The following is a 17,471-nucleotide window of genomic DNA, read 5'->3' as shown; positions in this document are numbered from 1 at the left end:
TGATGTCATTCTGGCTACAGAAGAACAGTCACTATTAGCATGTAGGATTCTCTGCTGGCTGGAGCCCACTGGTACTGGTGAGAGAGCCCAAAAGTATGTGGAAGCAGAGACAACTAATTCTCTTCCCTGCTGAGTTCTGCAAGGGCAACACTTAAGTCACACTCACACCATAAATTTAAAACACTTTAATGATGCCACTTTAAATAGCCAAATAATTGTGGGAGGGAGCTGTAGTTTGTTAAGAGGGCTGGAGTTGTTACAGAGCAATTTAACAACAAATGTCTCTAGTGCTATTTTTCAAGAAAAAGAGGTGCCAAACTTACCATGAGCGCCTCCCTTGTTCTCTTTAAATAAGCATGGGCGCCCACCTGAGAGGTGCTGGAACTGAGTTCCTGTGAGTTCCTCCTGAAAAATAGCCCTGAATCTCTCTCTTCCCAGGGACCTCTGAGAATTGTAGCTCTTGGAGGGGAATAGAGGCCTCCTAATAACTTTCAGCACCCTTAACAAACAACAACTCCCATAATTCCTTAGGGGAATCCAAAGTGGCATTGTAGTGCTTTAAATGTATGGTGTGAATGTGGTCTAAGGAAGAGGAAGCTGACAGGCAGTGTGGCCTCCTGGGCCAGTTGTAAGTAAGAAGCCAGGCAAGTGGGGGAGGCTGGCAGTGTTTTGTGGGGCAGTGCCCCATTTCCCCAAATGGACCAGCCACTGTTGATGGGATCTGTAATAAGAGTTGTGAAATGGTTTTGTTTCATCCTCTCATGTTTGGGCGGCAGAAAAATGAGAGGACATAAATACCTCTGATGGTGTTTTTGTCTGGAGGGAGGTTTCTCCTTCATCTTCTCCCTTTTCTCAGTGGGAAAATCCTTTTCCTCGTCTCACTCTCATTTTCTTTGCTCCATATGCTAGCTATTTCAAGGTAAGGCCTTGAAAAACAACAACCCACAGATTATGAGTTCTTCCAAAGTTCTTTCCTCTCCCCAACCCGCTTGCCATGCTGTTTTCCTTCTACATTCCTGCGGTGCCAACAGATGAAGCTGTAAGCCTGCTCATCTCACTGCATCTAATCTTGATGCAGCTCAACAGCGGGGAAGGTGGGCAATTGGATGCTAGCAGTTGTTGGCAAAGAATGAACGCTGCAGCAGGATCGAAACTGGATGACACTCGACTTGCATAGAGAAAGCTGCCATTTCAGAAACTCGCCTCCTGGGCTAGGATTTTACTTTGCGTCTGTTGGAGAGAAAAGTGCTTGCTTTAAATGTCATTAGTTCTTTGATACTTTTCCGTTTGTTCCTTATTCTTTTGCTTAATAGTGTGTGTGTGTGTATGTGTGTGTGTGTGTGATGATTAATCTATAGTGAACTACACAAATGTTGAATTTATAAGTGCCAGGGGGGTTAATAAACCTTTTCACCTTTAGGGCAGATCTACACCATGCATTTAAAAGACATCCAATACATATTTAAAGCAAATGACTTCCCCCAAAAGAAATTTGGGGACTGTAGTTTCCCCTTCACAGAACTAATGTGTGCTAAATGTGCTATAAATACAGGTATATGGTGTGGATCTGCCCATGTCCATTTTAGAGAGGTAGCTGTATTTGCCTGAGGGTTCATGAAATGAAGGAGCAGTTTTTGGTCTATGTTTGGACACAATTAGATGCCATTTTGAATCAAGATGGCAGACAGAATCGTTTAGACTTAGAATCACAGAACTGTGATTTTAACCCAATTTTAAAACTGCACTGGTTTTTGTTGTTTTAGAATTCCTGAGCAATGACATGCAAATTTAACCTTCCTCTTCTCTTCCCAGAGCTGGCCCTATCATTAGGTAAAGTGACAGAGCCACCTTAGGCAACAGATGCTGGGACACAGTCACCACACAAGCTATGCCATCCATACTTGGGTAGCCAAGAGATTAGAGGCCAATCCTCCTTGACCTCTAGCCTGTTGGACGCAAGGATCACACCACTGTGTCTCCACAGCCACTGCAAAGCTCCCACTCACCTCCCAACTCCCAACTCTCGGGAGGAAACTGGAATCCTTGCACCCTCCCCTCTCTCCAGCTCAGCTGCTTCTCCTTCATACACTATCTCCATGGGACTGTCAGCCAATAAAATTGGAAGAGGATCATCTGTAGTTGTTTAAGGGTTTTCCCCAGACTTTGGCTGCTTGCCCTCCAGCACGATGACAGTGGCAGATTTCCAACAGTTCACACCTTCTGGCACCTTACAAATGAATGGAAGTTCATTCCGCACCTGCAAGAAATCAATCCTTTGGTGTGGCAGCACCAGGGCCAACCCCACACGTTTTGGCACCTGAAGTAAACCACAAAGTGTACCGCCTGCCAGGTAAGAAGGGGTGAATGAAGATCTCATCGGGAACAAGGGTGGAAGGAGATCAGCAGTGCCTCCTGTTTGCCAAGAAGCCCATGTAGAAACAGCCCAGGAGGTGGTAGATCCAGCCTCCAAGGAGCGTGCTGCAGCGTGGCAGTGGCAGGGGCGGGTAAAGCATTTTTTGGAGGCCGGATCTGCTGACCCTGCATATCCTGCCACCTGAGGCGATTGCCTCACCTTGCCTTCTGGTTGGGCTGGCCCTGGACAGCACACACTCCTTGGAGCTCCCTATTAATATTAGGCAGGCACATTTGCTGTATTGCTTTCAACTCCTGTGAATCACCTTCTTTTTCTCAGCAAGCCTACCCAGGCATGCCACTTATGATTTAATAAGTACAACGATATTAAAATCACTGGTTTTATTTTATATTTTAAAGAGGTTTTTTTAAAAAAAAGGGGATAACTTGGTTACTGTATATTGGTGTATTTTAAATGAACAATTTAGATCGTCTTTTGTGCCACAGCTGTGTTTGCCCTCCGGCTGTTCCCCTTCCTCCCTCCCAGCCACAAACACATATCACTACAACCAGCCAGAACTCAATGGAACTGAATTCTGGCACCTCTAAGGTGGGCACCATTGCCATTATAAGAGAACAAGGGAGGCATTCATTGTGCATTCTGTCATGTCTTTTCCTAGAAAAATAGCAATGAGTACAACGTATTTCATACCATGCATTTTACAGTACATTATAACTATGATAAGAAAGGATGCTGCTGCGGGTATTTAAAAACAAGGACATAGTGATCATTCTGCAAAAAGAGACCTCACTGACTAATCGTGATACAATTCCTCTGAATGAAGTTGTGAAAGGCGAACAGCCAGATGACAGGCAAACACTTTGTCCACCTATGACTTATGACTTACATAGCTCTTTTTTTAGCTGCTGCTAATTAGGTAGTAGGTCCCATCCTTCATTTATCATGTTTGCTTTAGATTGTAAGGTAGATCAGTTGGAATCATGCCTACTTCCTCAATTTCATGAAAGCACCAAGCTAGTTCAAAGTGCTCAATTAACTTTCATACTGCAGTTACGAAAGAGCTTAAGAAGTCTCCCTTTTCAGATTCTTCAACTGGTCACAGTGTCATCCTTATGAAGTTTTGGCTCTCCAGCTGGGGTGGAATAAGTTAAAGATTTGTTAAAGCCCTCTTACCAAGTCATAGTGAATAAGGGCAAGGGAGAATTTGGACCCAGTTCACATTTAAAGTTAAATTACATAAATTTTCACTTTCTTAAAGGATTTGAAAACCGAACCATAGCCATCTGTCAAAATTTGCACTTATTTGAATATTGTAATGCAGTGGTTCAGCCAACTAAAATGCATATATTAGGGGAAAGTGTGCATAAAAATGAACATATTAGTGAAAATGGCATACAGAAATGCTATTTTATCAGGGAAAGTTACTTGCAAAAATATACACATTATTCAAAACTGCATACAAAAATGTTTTTATTAGGAGGAATTCCCACTCAAATGCTTACAAAATGCCATGGTGATTTAAAATAAGAAAATTTGCTAATTACTGCAGAAATGTGGAGAACTAAACTTTAGATTGGAAAAATGAGAAACGGAGACAACAACAGCAACAATTTATTATTTACACCCCACCCATCTGGCTGTGTTTTCCCCAACTGAAATTGATATATTTTTCCATCTCTATTAGTAAGCAAGGCCCCCCGCCCCCGTTAGTGAACAATAAGAAGGTGGGATGCCCTTTTGTTTTCTTAGTTTTATTTTCATTAGAAGATAGGAGGCTGCCTTATACAGAATCAGACCACTGGTCCGTCTAGTTCAATATTGTCCACACTGACTAGCAATGGCTGGGGATTGAACCCGGGATCTTCTGCAGGCAAACCTATTGAAGATAAGGTGCCCAGGTTAGCCATGTCCATCAATTTCAATGGGTTAACTCTTGAGTATGGCGAACATTGGATGCAACACCCCCTTCACTTTGCCAGTGATCTATGGTTCCCCAGTCCCCGCATAAGCAAAGAGATTGCTTGAGCCAGCAATGGACAGCACAACAAGAACATGGATGTGGGGCATTTGTGTTTTGCACACCTGCATCTGCACACCATAAACAAAATATTTCTGCACTTTATGAACTTAGTTCTGCATCCTGTGCTCAAAGTGGTGACCCAGGTGCCTGTGGAAAGCCTTCCAGCAAGACCTGAGTACAAGAACGCTGTCCCCTCCTGTGGTTTCCACCAGCAGGTATTCAGAAGTATTACTGCCCCTGACTGTGGAAGGCAGAACATAGCCATTGTAGCTAGTGCTCTTTTCAAGCCGTCCGAGTTGGTGGCCATCACTGCTCCCTTTGAGAGTGAGTTTCATAGTTTAACTGTGGTGCGTGAATATAAGTCTGTCCTTTAATCCAATGGTCCTCAACCTTGGGCCTCCAGATGTTTTGAGACTACAATTCCCATCATCCCTGACCACTGGTCCTGCTAGCTGGGGATCATGGGAGTTGTAGGCCAAAAACATCTGGAGGCCCAAGGTTGAGGACCACTGCTTAATCCATCCTGAATCTTCCAACATTCAGCTTCATTGGATTGTCTGTGGGTTCTAGTGTTATGAAAGAGGGAGACAAAATTTTAGCCACCCACTTTCTCCCTAACCTTACAAACTTTGGTCACTTCTTACTCACCTTTTTTTTTTCTAAACTAAAAATTCCTAAATGTTACAACATCTAACCCTCCTGCCGCTGTAAACTAGACAAGTTTAATGAGGATTGATTTTTGCTTTACAGCAAATGTCTGCAACTGAAACAAACAAAGAGGAATAGGTAGCAGATGAGGGTGAGGGGACTTCTGCTAGAAAGAGCTGTTGCAGGTCAGAGTAGGAAATACTGTGAAGTGGTCAAACAGTATGCCCTAATATAAGGTAGTTTCCTGTGTATTTCCCCCCCAAAATGCATACAAAAAAAGTGAAATGCATCTATAACATTTCCTCAGTTCATTACAAAATGAACTCTTGACCTAAAATGCAGCTTGCTGAAAGCTCTCCTATGGAGAGAGAGAGAGACAGATACAAGAAACCAGACATAAGACAAGAATACTACACAGTTATTAAGTCAAAGAGTTATTCTTGAAGATGCTGCTGTACTAGTAATCGTGGGTCTTACATGCTAAAATTAACAGTATTCATTGTGGTTGTAGGCCTCAAATTTATGAACTTGAGAAACATGTTTAAACAGCAGGGAACTGTCTTGCTAAATACAGCTGCAATCACAATGACACAGAAGACTGGAGCAGGATTGTTTTGCTTTGTTATCTCGTTTGTACCCCGACCTTTCCCCCAAGAAGCTCAGAGCACCTTCAATGAACCCAGGAGGGAGAAAAGCCACTTGCCTACAGTGGCCTAGTCGAGGTTCATGTTTGAGACCATGTTTGCATCTCCGCTGAGATAATGGATGCAAAGTTTTTTTAAAAAACACTCTTATGGCTACAGTCCTATGGATTTAATGAGTGTGGGGAACATTCAACACCTGCCCCTGATGTTGTGTGTTTATTTCCAGGTTCCCTTCTCCAGCAGGAGGAGGCTACCTTCAAGATAATGTATGGCTCCAACCCTATCTACCAATTGATCTATCTAGGCTCTTTCTTATGTATGTGCAAACCATAAATGGTTGTATGTGTGAGAAGTCCCTTACGTGGACTTGCAAACCAGACAAGGAGACACCGAAGTGAGTCTTACCAGTTCCTCTTTATTGTAACGCGTTTGCAAAGGCGGGCTCCTCGACCTGAGTGGTACGAAGAGCCCCGAGCAATGTACAGGCTCAAGCTTATATCCGTCCCTACTGCTGCCGCCCCTCTTTTAGAGGCTTGGCTTACAATCTATCTGAGTATGACACATTTCTATACATTAACCAATCTACGCTCGCTATTTTAAAGTTTAACCTTATTAGGAAGCAAGCAGGGGCTATACTTCCTTATCTATACCCTAACTTAGCTGACATAGCACCCTGGAACTTTCCACTGAGTTTTGAGACACATCCTGTCTTAGTCCTTCTCACAATCCCCCCTCTTTTTGTATCTTGTCTCAAACTCACAGAGTAATTCGTGGCCTAGCCCACTTTCCTCATCTTCCTCTAAACTACCTTCTGGCGCACTTATTGGGAGGGGTTTATAAGCCTGCATTAGCATCATTATGCGAGGGGGAACAGTCCTATCCATCATTCTTTCCATCATTGTCTGTAAACATCGTAGCAAGCAGGGCATACAAAAGCAGAAAAGGATTAAAATCACAAGGGGTCCCGCTAATGTAAGGAGGATCCCCCTCAACCATCCACTGGGTAAAAACTTCTCTAACCAGGACATGTCCCACCCTTCCCAGGTCTGTACTGGGACATGTGCTGTTTTTTGGATTTTATCCGCTAGGTCTCTTATGGCTTGTCCGTGGTTGGAGATGTTAAAACAACACGCCTCTCCGGTCAAATTAAGGGCTCTACAGAAGCCCCCCTCCTTCGCCAGAACAAAGTCCAGTCCCAATTTCAGTTTCATTACAACTGTTCTTGTCTCGTCAAGCTGGGTGGCGACCAGCCGAAGTGCCTCGGCGGTGGCATTTGCTACTATTTCTACCACAGCCTGTAGCCGAATTATACGATTCAGATTGTAGATGGGTTCCCTTGCTCCCGCTATTGGCTCATGCTGATTCCATGAGGCTGGGTCATAATGGGCCACTATTCTTTCAGGGGGCCATGCTGACCCCCAATTCTGGGTGCTACCACCTGCCACACTGAATTTACTAGTATCCACGCTGATGCTTCTTCGGCTGCGTCTGGTGGGGCTACCGGGCAGGACCCACATGGGTGGTACCAGGAACGCAGGGAAACAGGACCCATACCACGTCGGTGGTAGGGTCGTATACGCGGTTTTCCCGCATACCCAATAAAGGCCCACTTTTGCCTGCGTGACACGCGTGACACCCCTCCCTGCGAAATTCAGCACTACTCGGTTTAAAAGCTCGACCAATGATTGGCACTTCCCATCACACCCACTATATGTAACTTTGCTATTCGCGACTGTCACATCGCCGTCGTCACAGGAACAATTACAATGAGATTGGCCCACAAAGATGGACTGAGTGGTCCATCTCCGTCGGTGGACACACAGGTGTCCTCGGACCTCAAGAACCCTCAAGGGGGACGGGTGCTGCCATGTTGGCCAAAGCTCGGAATCTGGGAGCCTGGAAAAGTTGTGAATGGATGACTGATTAAATGGTAGTGGGAGGAATGGCATTCCCGCTTGTGCGTCTGTTGGGCCAAGGGTACATACCAGGCACATAGTTTTGTTAACCGTTTGTGCCACTATTTCAGCCACTTGTAGCCATTTATTATAGGGGTTCCTGGCCCCCCACTCATGCATTCGTTCCGTGATGTTATAGAGGGAAATCTTGCCCCCTGACCTTATATTCCCAGCGCATTCTGCTGTGAGGCAAAGGGCAAGCACCCCCAATGGTATTGCGGTACCACGTCGCCTCCCACATATCCGGTATCTTTCATGCCAACAAAAATAAGTGACCATATATATTATTAATGCAGCGCACACCACCCCTACCCACCACCACCAATGGTTCCAGGGTTCTTCCCACATGTCCGTCATTTCTCTTTGTGAGGTATAAAGGAATAGGCTCTCCCAGAGGACAATGATTCTAATGCCTGTATCACTGTTGGGCTTTCTAATAATTCACACTGAATTTCCCCTCCTAATTTAACTCTGCAATGTTGAATTATAACATCTTCAATAAAAACTATGTTGCATTCCTCAGTGCAATGTACACACAGCACACACCCCTCACAATGCGCACAGCAACAGCATTCCAAGAAACACTCACACGTGCAGAACAGACACATTTACGGTCTAGGAATGTTCTGCTGGATTCTGGTTCCTGATTTTGTAAGAGTCACTCTTAGCGGGTTATCTGGGCTGGCCGTTGCCGTCCAACTCTCCGGCGGGGCTTTCTTCACCCGGTGGTAGTGGGTCCATCCATGCTCTCTGGTCCGTACTGCTGACTCAGTGGTGAGTAGGATTTGGTATGGGCCCTCCCAACTCGGGGTGAGTTTCTCCGACCGCCACGCCTTTATCAGGACCAGGTCTCCAGGTTGGAAGCTGTGCTGTTGCTCCAAGAGTGGGGGTCTCTGTGCTAGTACGCCTTGCCTGTGAAAGGATAACAAAGACTGGGACAGTGACTGCAGGTATTTCCGGGTGAACTGATCCCTAAATTCAATCTGAGGGTTTCCTAGGGGAGCTAGATAGGGGTGGCCCATCATCATTTCAAAAGGGGACAGTCCAGTGTCCTTCCGAGGAGCCACCCTCATTCTCAATAAGGCCAAGGGGAGATTCTTTGTCCAGGGCAACCCATTCTCTAGATACAGCTTGGTCAAATGTTTCTTGATTTCTCCATTTGCCCGTTCCACTTTCCCACTACTCTCAGGATGCCAGGGGGTGTGAAAGTTCCATGTGATTCCCACCGCCCTCATCACCTCTTGCATTGCCAATTGGGTGAAATGGGTCCCCCTGTCTGAGTCTATTGCTTCCGTTATCCCATAGCGAGGAAGAATATGCTCCAGGATGGTTTTTCCAACCACTTGGGCCGTGGCTCTGCGGCTGGGAAAAGCCTCAACCCACCCTGTGAGATGATCCTTAAACACCAACAAATACTTTTGCCCCCCTCTTTCTGGCAACTCAGTAAAATCTACTTGTATCCTTTGGAATGGCCACACCGCTAACGGTCGCCCGCCTCTTTCTGTCTTCCTGGCTCGGGCCTTATTAACCTTCTGACATATTAAACATTTCCATGCAATAGCGTGCGCCATGGGCCACATGTCCCTGCTCCAATACAGGGGTTTCACCAGATTAATCATTCCCTCAGTGCCCAAGTGGCTCCCCCCATGTATTTTCTCTAAAATGCTTAGCATCACCGATTTAGGAAGGACCATCTGTCTCTCTGGGGTTTCCCAACCATCTCCTTTCTTTTCCCACCCCTCCTTTTCCATATATTCCTTTTCCTTTTGAGTAAATACTAAATCTTTCAGGTCCTGCGGATCTATCACCGGAACCCGTAGGACACATTGCCTAATTACTTCGTCTCTGGGCTCTCCCTCAGCTGCTTCTCGCGCCCTGACGTCTGCCCATGCATTTCCTTGCTCCTCTGGACTGTGTCCTTTGGTATGAGCTAAAATATGCACAATCCCTACTTTCCGTGGTTCCATCAGAGATTCTAGCAACCGTTCTAACAGGGCTACGTGCTCAATCTGTTTCCCATCTGCCTTAATAAAGCCTCTCTCTCTCCATGTCCTGCCAAAAGTATGAACCACTCCCCACGCGTATCTTGAATCTGTCCATATGGTTACATCCAACCCTTTCGCTAATTCTAGGGCGCGAGTCAATGCCATCACTTCACATTTTTGAGCTGACCAAGTGTTGGGGAGCGCCCCGCTTTCTATAGTCTCCCCATCTTCCCTTACCACTGCATATCCTGACCTCCTTTTACCTTCCTTGACGTAGCTGGACCCATCCACAAACCACCTTTCTCCTTCCTTCAATGGCACTTCACTCAGATCTTCCCTTACTTTTGCCATCAATTCTATATCTCTCAGGCAGTCATGCTCATTTGGCTCCCATTCCTTCCTTTCTCCCCTAAGAAATTCCGCGGGATTCAAGTTCCTGTCTGTCCCAATAGTGATGTCTGAGCCTGTTCTCAGAATTCCCTCATATTGTACCAGACGTCTATCCGTCATCCAGGTCGGAGCGGCTCCTGTCATGACCGCCCCGATCTGGTGAGGGCTGTGTACAATCAAGGCCCCCCCGAAAGTCAGTTTTCGGCTTTCTAGTACTAGTTCGGCTGCTGCTGCTACTGCTTGTATGCACGCTGGCCACCCTCTAACCACTGGTTCTAATGTTGTACTCAAATAAGCCACCGGCTGGTATCTTCCTCCCCTTTTCTGAGCTAGCACCCCCACTGCGGTTTGGGATGCCACTGTCACATAGAGGTGGAAGGGTTGTTGTAAATTGGGTAGGGCTAATGCCGGACTGGCGATTAGGGTTCTCTTAATTTCTTCCCATCTTTCCCTGTCTCCTTCATCCCACAATACTTCCTCTTCCTTCCCCGTCAGCTTCTTATTTAAGAATTGGGTTAGTTTTGAATATTGGTCTATCCATAATCTGCAATATCCCAGCAATCCCAACATTCTTCGCACATCAGTCCTAGTTCTCGGGGGTCTCAATTCCATGATACCTCTTACCCTGTCTGGATCCAATTGTCTGGTTCCCCCATCCAATATGTGCCCTAGGTATCTTACTCTCCTTTCTGTGAACTGCAGTTTTTCCCTTGATACCTTGACCCCCAGATCGCCCAGCCAATTCAACAATCGTATGGAATCCAATTTAACTTCTTTTTCCTTTTCTCCAATTAATAACACATCATCAACATATGACAAGATTTTATTGGGTTTGGTGGGTCTAAACTCCTTCAGCCTTTCCCCCAACGCCTGTCCAAACAACAGAGGACTCTCAGTATATCCCTGGGGCAAGACTGTCCATCTATATTGTCTCTTTTGACCAGTCTCCACGTCCTCCCATTCGAAAGCAAACAGATCTCGACTCCCTTCATCCAGTGGGCATGCCCAGAAGGCGTCTTTTAAATCAATAACTGTGTACCATCGAGTGGAAGGAGGTATCCTACTTAACAGGGTGTAAGGATCTGGCACTGTGGGAAATCGGGGTATGACTATCCCGTTGACATTCCTTAAATCCTCCACCATCCTAAATTTGCCGTCTTTCTTTTGAACCGCCAGGATCGGGCTGTTAAAAGGTGACATTGTGGGCTCTAGGAGCCCCTGACTCAAAAGGGCGTTTACTACTGGTTGCAGACCTATCCTTCCTGCTCTCTTCATAGGATATTGTGGGGTCCAGAGATGAGTAATTCCGGGCTTGACCATAATTTTTATAGGTTCCATATCTATTCTTCCCATAGTTTTCCCATCCACCCACACTTTGGGGTTAATCTGTTGTTCAGTCTCTGTTTGGAGCACATACATTGGTGTCCCTTGTTCTTCATCCATTAATCTAAACCCCAGGGGAACCATTAGATCCCTTCCCAGTAAATTTACCCCTGATTCTGGTATAAACAAAAGGGAACTTTCAACCCCCCATTTTCCTCGGGTGATTCTGCTTGGTTCTAACTGCTGTACTTCAGTTGGTTTCCCACTTACTCCCACAACCTTAATCGTTTTGGATGTTTTACTTACTCCCGGTATATTTACACAGACTGAGGATCGGGCTGCCCCAGAATCCACCAGAAACACAATAGGTTTCTGGGAGGGACCCACAAATAGATTCACCAATGGCTCATTCCGGGTCCCGGGGCCTGAGCCGGAGAGTCCCTATTCATCATACAAACTGTACAATTCAGCCCCCACTTCCCCCATTGTCCGGGTGGTCTGTGGCTGTTCCTGTCTCTGTCTAGGCACATCAGGTATTTGCTCCCGTGGTGTCCTACAATCCCTAGCAAAATGACCTATTTTTTGGCACCGGTAGCACATTATTCCCCCAGGCCTGGGTCCCACTCCCCTAGTTGGGCCATAGGAGCCTCTCCCTCTATATCCTCCTCTGCCCCGATATCCTTCTGTCATCCTCTGTTCCTTATTTTCTGTCCGTTCCTCTGACTTCTTTCCCCCTTCCCCCGCCTTCTGTATGGCTGCTACCATCATCTGACACTTCTGCTTTTGTTTCACAACATCCCTATTTACAAAAACCTGCTGCGCAGTTCTCACTAGTTCACTTATTGTGGCATTTTGCCAATCCATCTTTTGCAGCTTCTTCTGAATATCCGGCCAAGCTTTGGTAACAAACTGCATTTTCAATAAGTTATCAAAAGCTGGCGAGTCTGGTCCCACTCCAGAATATTTGGTCAGATGTTCCCTGATCCTTTGTACAAAATCTCCAGGTGACTCTTCTTTGGTCTGACTTACCTCAAATGCTTTAGTGAGATTCGTGCTTTGTGGCACTGCAGTCTTAATTCCTTCTATAATCATTTCTTTTAAATCTTTCATGTGTGTCCTGTGATCATTATTATTGGGGTCCCAATTGGGATCCGCCATTGGATATTTCACATCAGATGCTACTGGGTGGGCGGGCTGCAGCGCCTGTTGCCGGATTTCCCAGTATGCCATTGCTGCCCTTCTAATCATAGCCCTTTCCTCTGGGGTGAAGAGGTGCCCCAGAATGTACATTAATTCAGTGTAAGTATATAGGTGAGGTCCCATCCACATCTGTAGCAAGCTTGCTACTTCTTGACTATTCTCATGTAGTTTTGGTAGAGTTTGCTTAAGTTCCCTCAATTCCGAGGGTTTGATGGGACTCACTACATATACCATCACTGGATTCCCTGCCGCATTCAGTCCTCCTGGGGCCTCTCGCAAGGGGTAGTTATGAATCTCTGATGGTTCAGAATTACTCCGTCTCCTATTGCTTCTAGGGGTCCCACCAGGAAGTGGAAAATCTACCACGTCCTGCTTACACTGTTGCAATTCCCGTTGCAATCTTGGATTCTTTAATTTCCTTGTTATTTTATCTATTTGTTCCACTAAAGGACTTAAGAGATTGTCAATATCATTCTCATAGGGCGGCGCCGTGGCCCCTGCACCTGGGGGAGGCGAGGCAGGAATATCTAGTTGATTGTAATCCGGGGGCTGTCCCCCAGGCAGAGGAGGCGCAGGCGGCGGCTGTGGCACCGGACCTGGCGGCCCGGGAAACGCCGCTGGAGGTGGCAGAGATATCTCCCCTTCATCTGACTCCTGTTCCTTTTCTTTTAAAGGAAATTGTCTCAAGGGTGGCGGATCTGGTCCGAAGAAAATTATATGGGACCAGAGTTCTATGTATGGTTTTTCCTTATTCTTCTTGAACTTAATTAAATAATATTGCAGCTGTTTTATCCAATATGGATCTGTTTCTCCGTTGGGGTTCCAATTAAATTCCCCTCCTGGCCCTATAGGATATTCTGGCCATATTATCCGGCAGAAGTTTATCATAGTTGCCTTAGATAATCCCTGGCTATATGGCTTGATTTCCTTTTCATCCCACTGTAACAGTACCTGGCCCAACGGGCTATTTGGATCTATAGGGGTTTTGCTTCCATTCTCCGGGCCCTTTCTACAGGTGCTCTGACCCTTCCCCATTACAGTATTGTTGTCTCTTGTCTCTCACTCTCAGATTCACACGGAATCGCCTGGCCGTTTCCCTCGCGGGCGAACGGAACCGCAAGCTAATCCTCCCGCCGGAGTCCCGGGCCCTCCGGTCCACACTCACGCGTCCGTTTGGAACCTCTCTTTCACACAGAGACTTCACACATACACAACCCTCCTTCTCCCAAGTCTTTCCCTTCTCAGGAAATCACACAATACTCACCCCTCTCAGTCCAGTGCCGCCTCCTCGGTGACTGGTGAACTGGCAGGCGTCCCTGCAGGGCAAGGCAGTCTCTGACTGCAACGGTCCCTGACCACTTCCTCCCTCTTATTTCCCTTAAACACACTTAAATCGGTTCTCCGTCGTTCAGCCCTCGGGATCTGTCACCACGGGGTCCGGACAGTGGGTCTCTCCGAAAAGAACGGAGTGCCGGCCGACCCTTCTTCCGAGATTCCCGCCGTGCAGACCGTCGAGGGCCCCACGTTGGGCGCCAAAATTGTGAGAAGTCCCTTACGTGGACTTGCAAACCAGACAAGGAGACACCGAAGTGAGTCTTACCAGTTCCTCTTTATTGTAACGCGTTTGCAAAGGCGGGCTCCTCGACCTGAGTGGTACGAAGAGCCCCGAGCAATGTACAGGCTCAAGCTTATATCCGTCCCTACTGCTGCCGCCCCTCTTTTAGAGGCTTGGCTTACAATCTATCTGAGTATGACACATTTCTATACATTAACCAATCTACGCTCGCTATTTTAAAGTTTAACCTTATTAGGAAGCAAGCAGGGGCTATACTTCCTTATCTATACCCTAACTTAGCTGACATAGCACCCTGGAACTTTCCACTGAGTTTTGAGACACATCCTGTCTTAGTCCTTCTCACATATGCGACTACTTTCAACTCAGAGTAGTTGCACTGATACTGAACTAACTTGGTCATGTCCATTAATTCCAATGGTCCTATAGGTATTACTAACATTGTTAATAACCCCTAGTACAGTGATAGCTGGTGCCTACTGGGGCTAGTAGAGCGAAAGGCAGAAGAGGCAACAGTTGGGAGAGCCAGAAACAATGATAAGCAGATCTAACCAATTCTGATTTTGCCCCATGACCCTCCCTGTTGAGTTCTACAGAAGACACTATGATTAAAGAGGGGAGAGCAAGTAGCCGGTCCCAGCACCTGAACTGGATGAGGAGACTGGTGGGACAACATCCCATTTTCCCTAATGGACCACCCTCTACTGCCATAGTGTTTTATGGTTGTCTACATTTGCTGTTGATATTTGCATATCATGAAATACTGTTTTGAAAACTTCAAAATCTTTCCCTTATTCCTTGACCGTTTTAATTTGGGAGCTTGGTTGAGAAAACAAGGACATTCTCTGACCTCCTAGGGAAGGGTCTGTAAATGAAGTGGGTTCCCAAAGGATAAGAGCATTCTGGGAAATGTTCCATTCCACCAGGACATCATGGCCTTGCCCTTAACCATTGAGCGTATGTCTTGGGGAAATGCCATAGCTCAGTGGCAGACCACCTACCTTGCATGCGGAGGTTCCCAAGCTTACTTCCTTGCATCTCTAGGTAGAGCTGGGAGCAAAGCCCAGAACCCTGGAAAGCCACTGCCAGTCAGTGTAGGCAATACTGAAGTAGATGGTCTGATGCCCTAACACAGTATAAGGCAACTTCTTGCGTTCCTTTGTTCTCAAACCTGAAACCTCATATAGTTTTAAATTGCACCAACCATTCTCATCTACCATCCAACCTTTCTGGATGGGAAAGCAAGACAAACACACCCTGTACACAAACATACCCCACCCCTGAACTCCTCGCTCTTTGTATCACTCTCCCACCCCTTCCATAGTCACACTATTTCTTGTCTCTACCCACCCAATCTTCATGCTGCAGCCACCCCTGCCTGCAACCACCTTGCCGTTGCTGGCTGTACCTCCTCCTCTGCCGCTGGGGTTAGGCCTTGCCCGTGGCCTTCTCATGGCCTATTCTTCCTGTGTGCAGCTGATAAAGGTGGTCGGTCCGCTTCTGGAAGTGTGCTTCTGGATGTGCTGCACCCACTTCTGGGTGGGCAGTGGTAGAGGCCATGGCAGCAGTGAAGGTCATCTATTCCAACCCCCTGCAATGCAGGAATATGCAGCTATCCCATACAAGGATCAAACCTGCAACCTTGGCATAATCAGCACTATGCTCTAGCCAACAGAGCTATCCAAGGAATACTGTATTGCTATACAGTATTGAACGTGGAGTGCGGGCAGTGCAGGCAGTGCCGGATTTATGTATAAGCTAAACAAGCTCTAGCTTAGGGGCCCAACTCTCTTGGGGGCCTCAAAAAAATTTAAAGGGAAAAAAACTGGATGTACATTTCCAAAATATAAGATAGAAAACAAATAAAATGAAACCAACATACAGCAACAGTTTTGTGTTGTGTAGCCTCCTATTTGTTATGTGCAAATGGCTTTAGATACCTATTAGGTCCATAAATTACCATATAGCATATATTCAACACAAAAAGTGACCATTTGTTGTTGACAAAGGACAGCTGGGCATATAAAGGGCCCCTTTACCTTCAGTAGCTTAGGGCCTCATCAAACCTAAATCCAGCCCTGCTCCCAGGTGTTGTCCATGAAGTAAAATTTAAGCTGGTTCCTATGAACCCAGAGAAATGGATCCTGACCCAGGGAGAGCCCAAGGATCCAGGCAAGCAGACGAATTTAAGCGTCTCCTGCCCACCAAATAACAGAGACCAAACCAGGACGTACGAAGCAAGGCACTTTTATTTTCGCTGTTGCAACAGGGTCCTTCCTCTCACGCAGGAGAACAAGGAAGGAACCCCAAACAGAGGTGTCTTGCCCTTAAAAAGAAATTTGAAATTGGTTTCAGCCCACCCCCCAGAAGCATCATCCATATGTCACAGAAGGGGTGTAGCCCAAGACCGCCCTCCCTAGATTCATCATAGGTACATCATGAAAGGGGAGGTCTGGTGGCAGTAATCTGAGCATCCTGGACCCTGCCCCCAAAACCTAATCAACAAAAAAGAGATATTTACATTTTCCTGTTTCCCAGCCAAGTTAATCACACCCTTTTGTCTGGCACCCAAGTATCAGGATGCCAGGGATTATCACTTTAATTCCTGAGACAATGAGAAGGTTCCCCCCCCCTTCTTCCTTGCAGAGGAACGCCAGGTCTGAGAGAGTCAAAATGGTGTCAGTCAGGCCTGTCTTCCTGTGCTGCTTCAGACATGTTTCTGTACATTCATGTACATGTTTTATGAACAATTATTATATATATATATATGACCTCAAAATTCTTATAACATCCAACTATGGCTCCAAAAATGCTGGACCTTTGGCCATCCTGGCTGGGGCTGATGGGAGTTTGAGTCCAGAAACATGTGCCCTTGCACAACTGAGTAAGCCTTGCCACCAGAGCCTTTATTACTGAGTGGCTTTGCATCCTAGTATCTGCCTTCTTAGGAACTGATAAACCATGCTAAAAAAAATTTTTTTTAATGACACAAAAACCAGTTCATGCTTCTAAGAAGCTTCTTCATTTTAAATGGGATTGTCACATGCACAGCAACTTCCAGAGGAAAAGGAGAAGCAGTGGGAAATTGTTTGCTTATACCACCATCTTGTGGCTGCTTGTTTAAAATGCTGTCTAAGGCATTCTTATAAAAGGTCTTTATCTCTGGCTAAAGTACAAAAACACCACCAGAAACACATGCACCTTGGTGGCCAGTGTGGGACCAGGATGCTGGATGAGACCCTGGGCTCATCCACTAGGGCTCTTCTTACATTCTTGCTCCTGGGACACCTCAATGTCTGCTGTTGATCATAGGAAGCTGCCTTCAACTGAGTCAGACTATGCCTCCCACCCAATCCAAT

General features: G+C 46.2%; 1 protein-coding gene across 1 annotated transcript; it reads right to left on the bottom strand.

The window, feature by feature from the left end:
* Nucleotides 1-6,083: 6,083 nt before the first annotated feature.
* Nucleotides 6,084-8,118, bottom strand: LOC148686551 (uncharacterized). Its single transcript, XM_088664440.1, has one exon. The coding sequence runs from the start codon at nucleotides 7,996-7,998 to the stop codon at nucleotides 6,397-6,399; it is 1,602 nt and encodes a 533-aa protein (XP_088520566.1). The 5' UTR covers nucleotides 7,999-8,118; the 3' UTR covers nucleotides 6,084-6,396.
* Between the last annotated feature and the right edge of the window lie 9,353 nt (nucleotides 8,119-17,471).

Source organism: Zootoca vivipara, chromosome Z2, assembly GCF_965207765.1.
Source record: "Zootoca vivipara chromosome Z2, rZooViv2.hap1.1, whole genome shotgun sequence".
In the NCBI taxonomy this organism is placed as follows: Eukaryota; Metazoa; Chordata; class Lepidosauria; order Squamata; family Lacertidae; genus Zootoca; species Zootoca vivipara.
The sequence above is the reverse complement of the archived record's forward strand: the minus strand, read 5'-3'. Positions and strand labels throughout refer to the sequence as shown.

Coding starts and splice junctions, on each gene's coding strand:
- LOC148686551 (XM_088664440.1), bottom strand. CDS start 7,998: ATGACGGACATGTGGGAAGAACCCTGGAACCATTGGTGGTGGTGGGTA.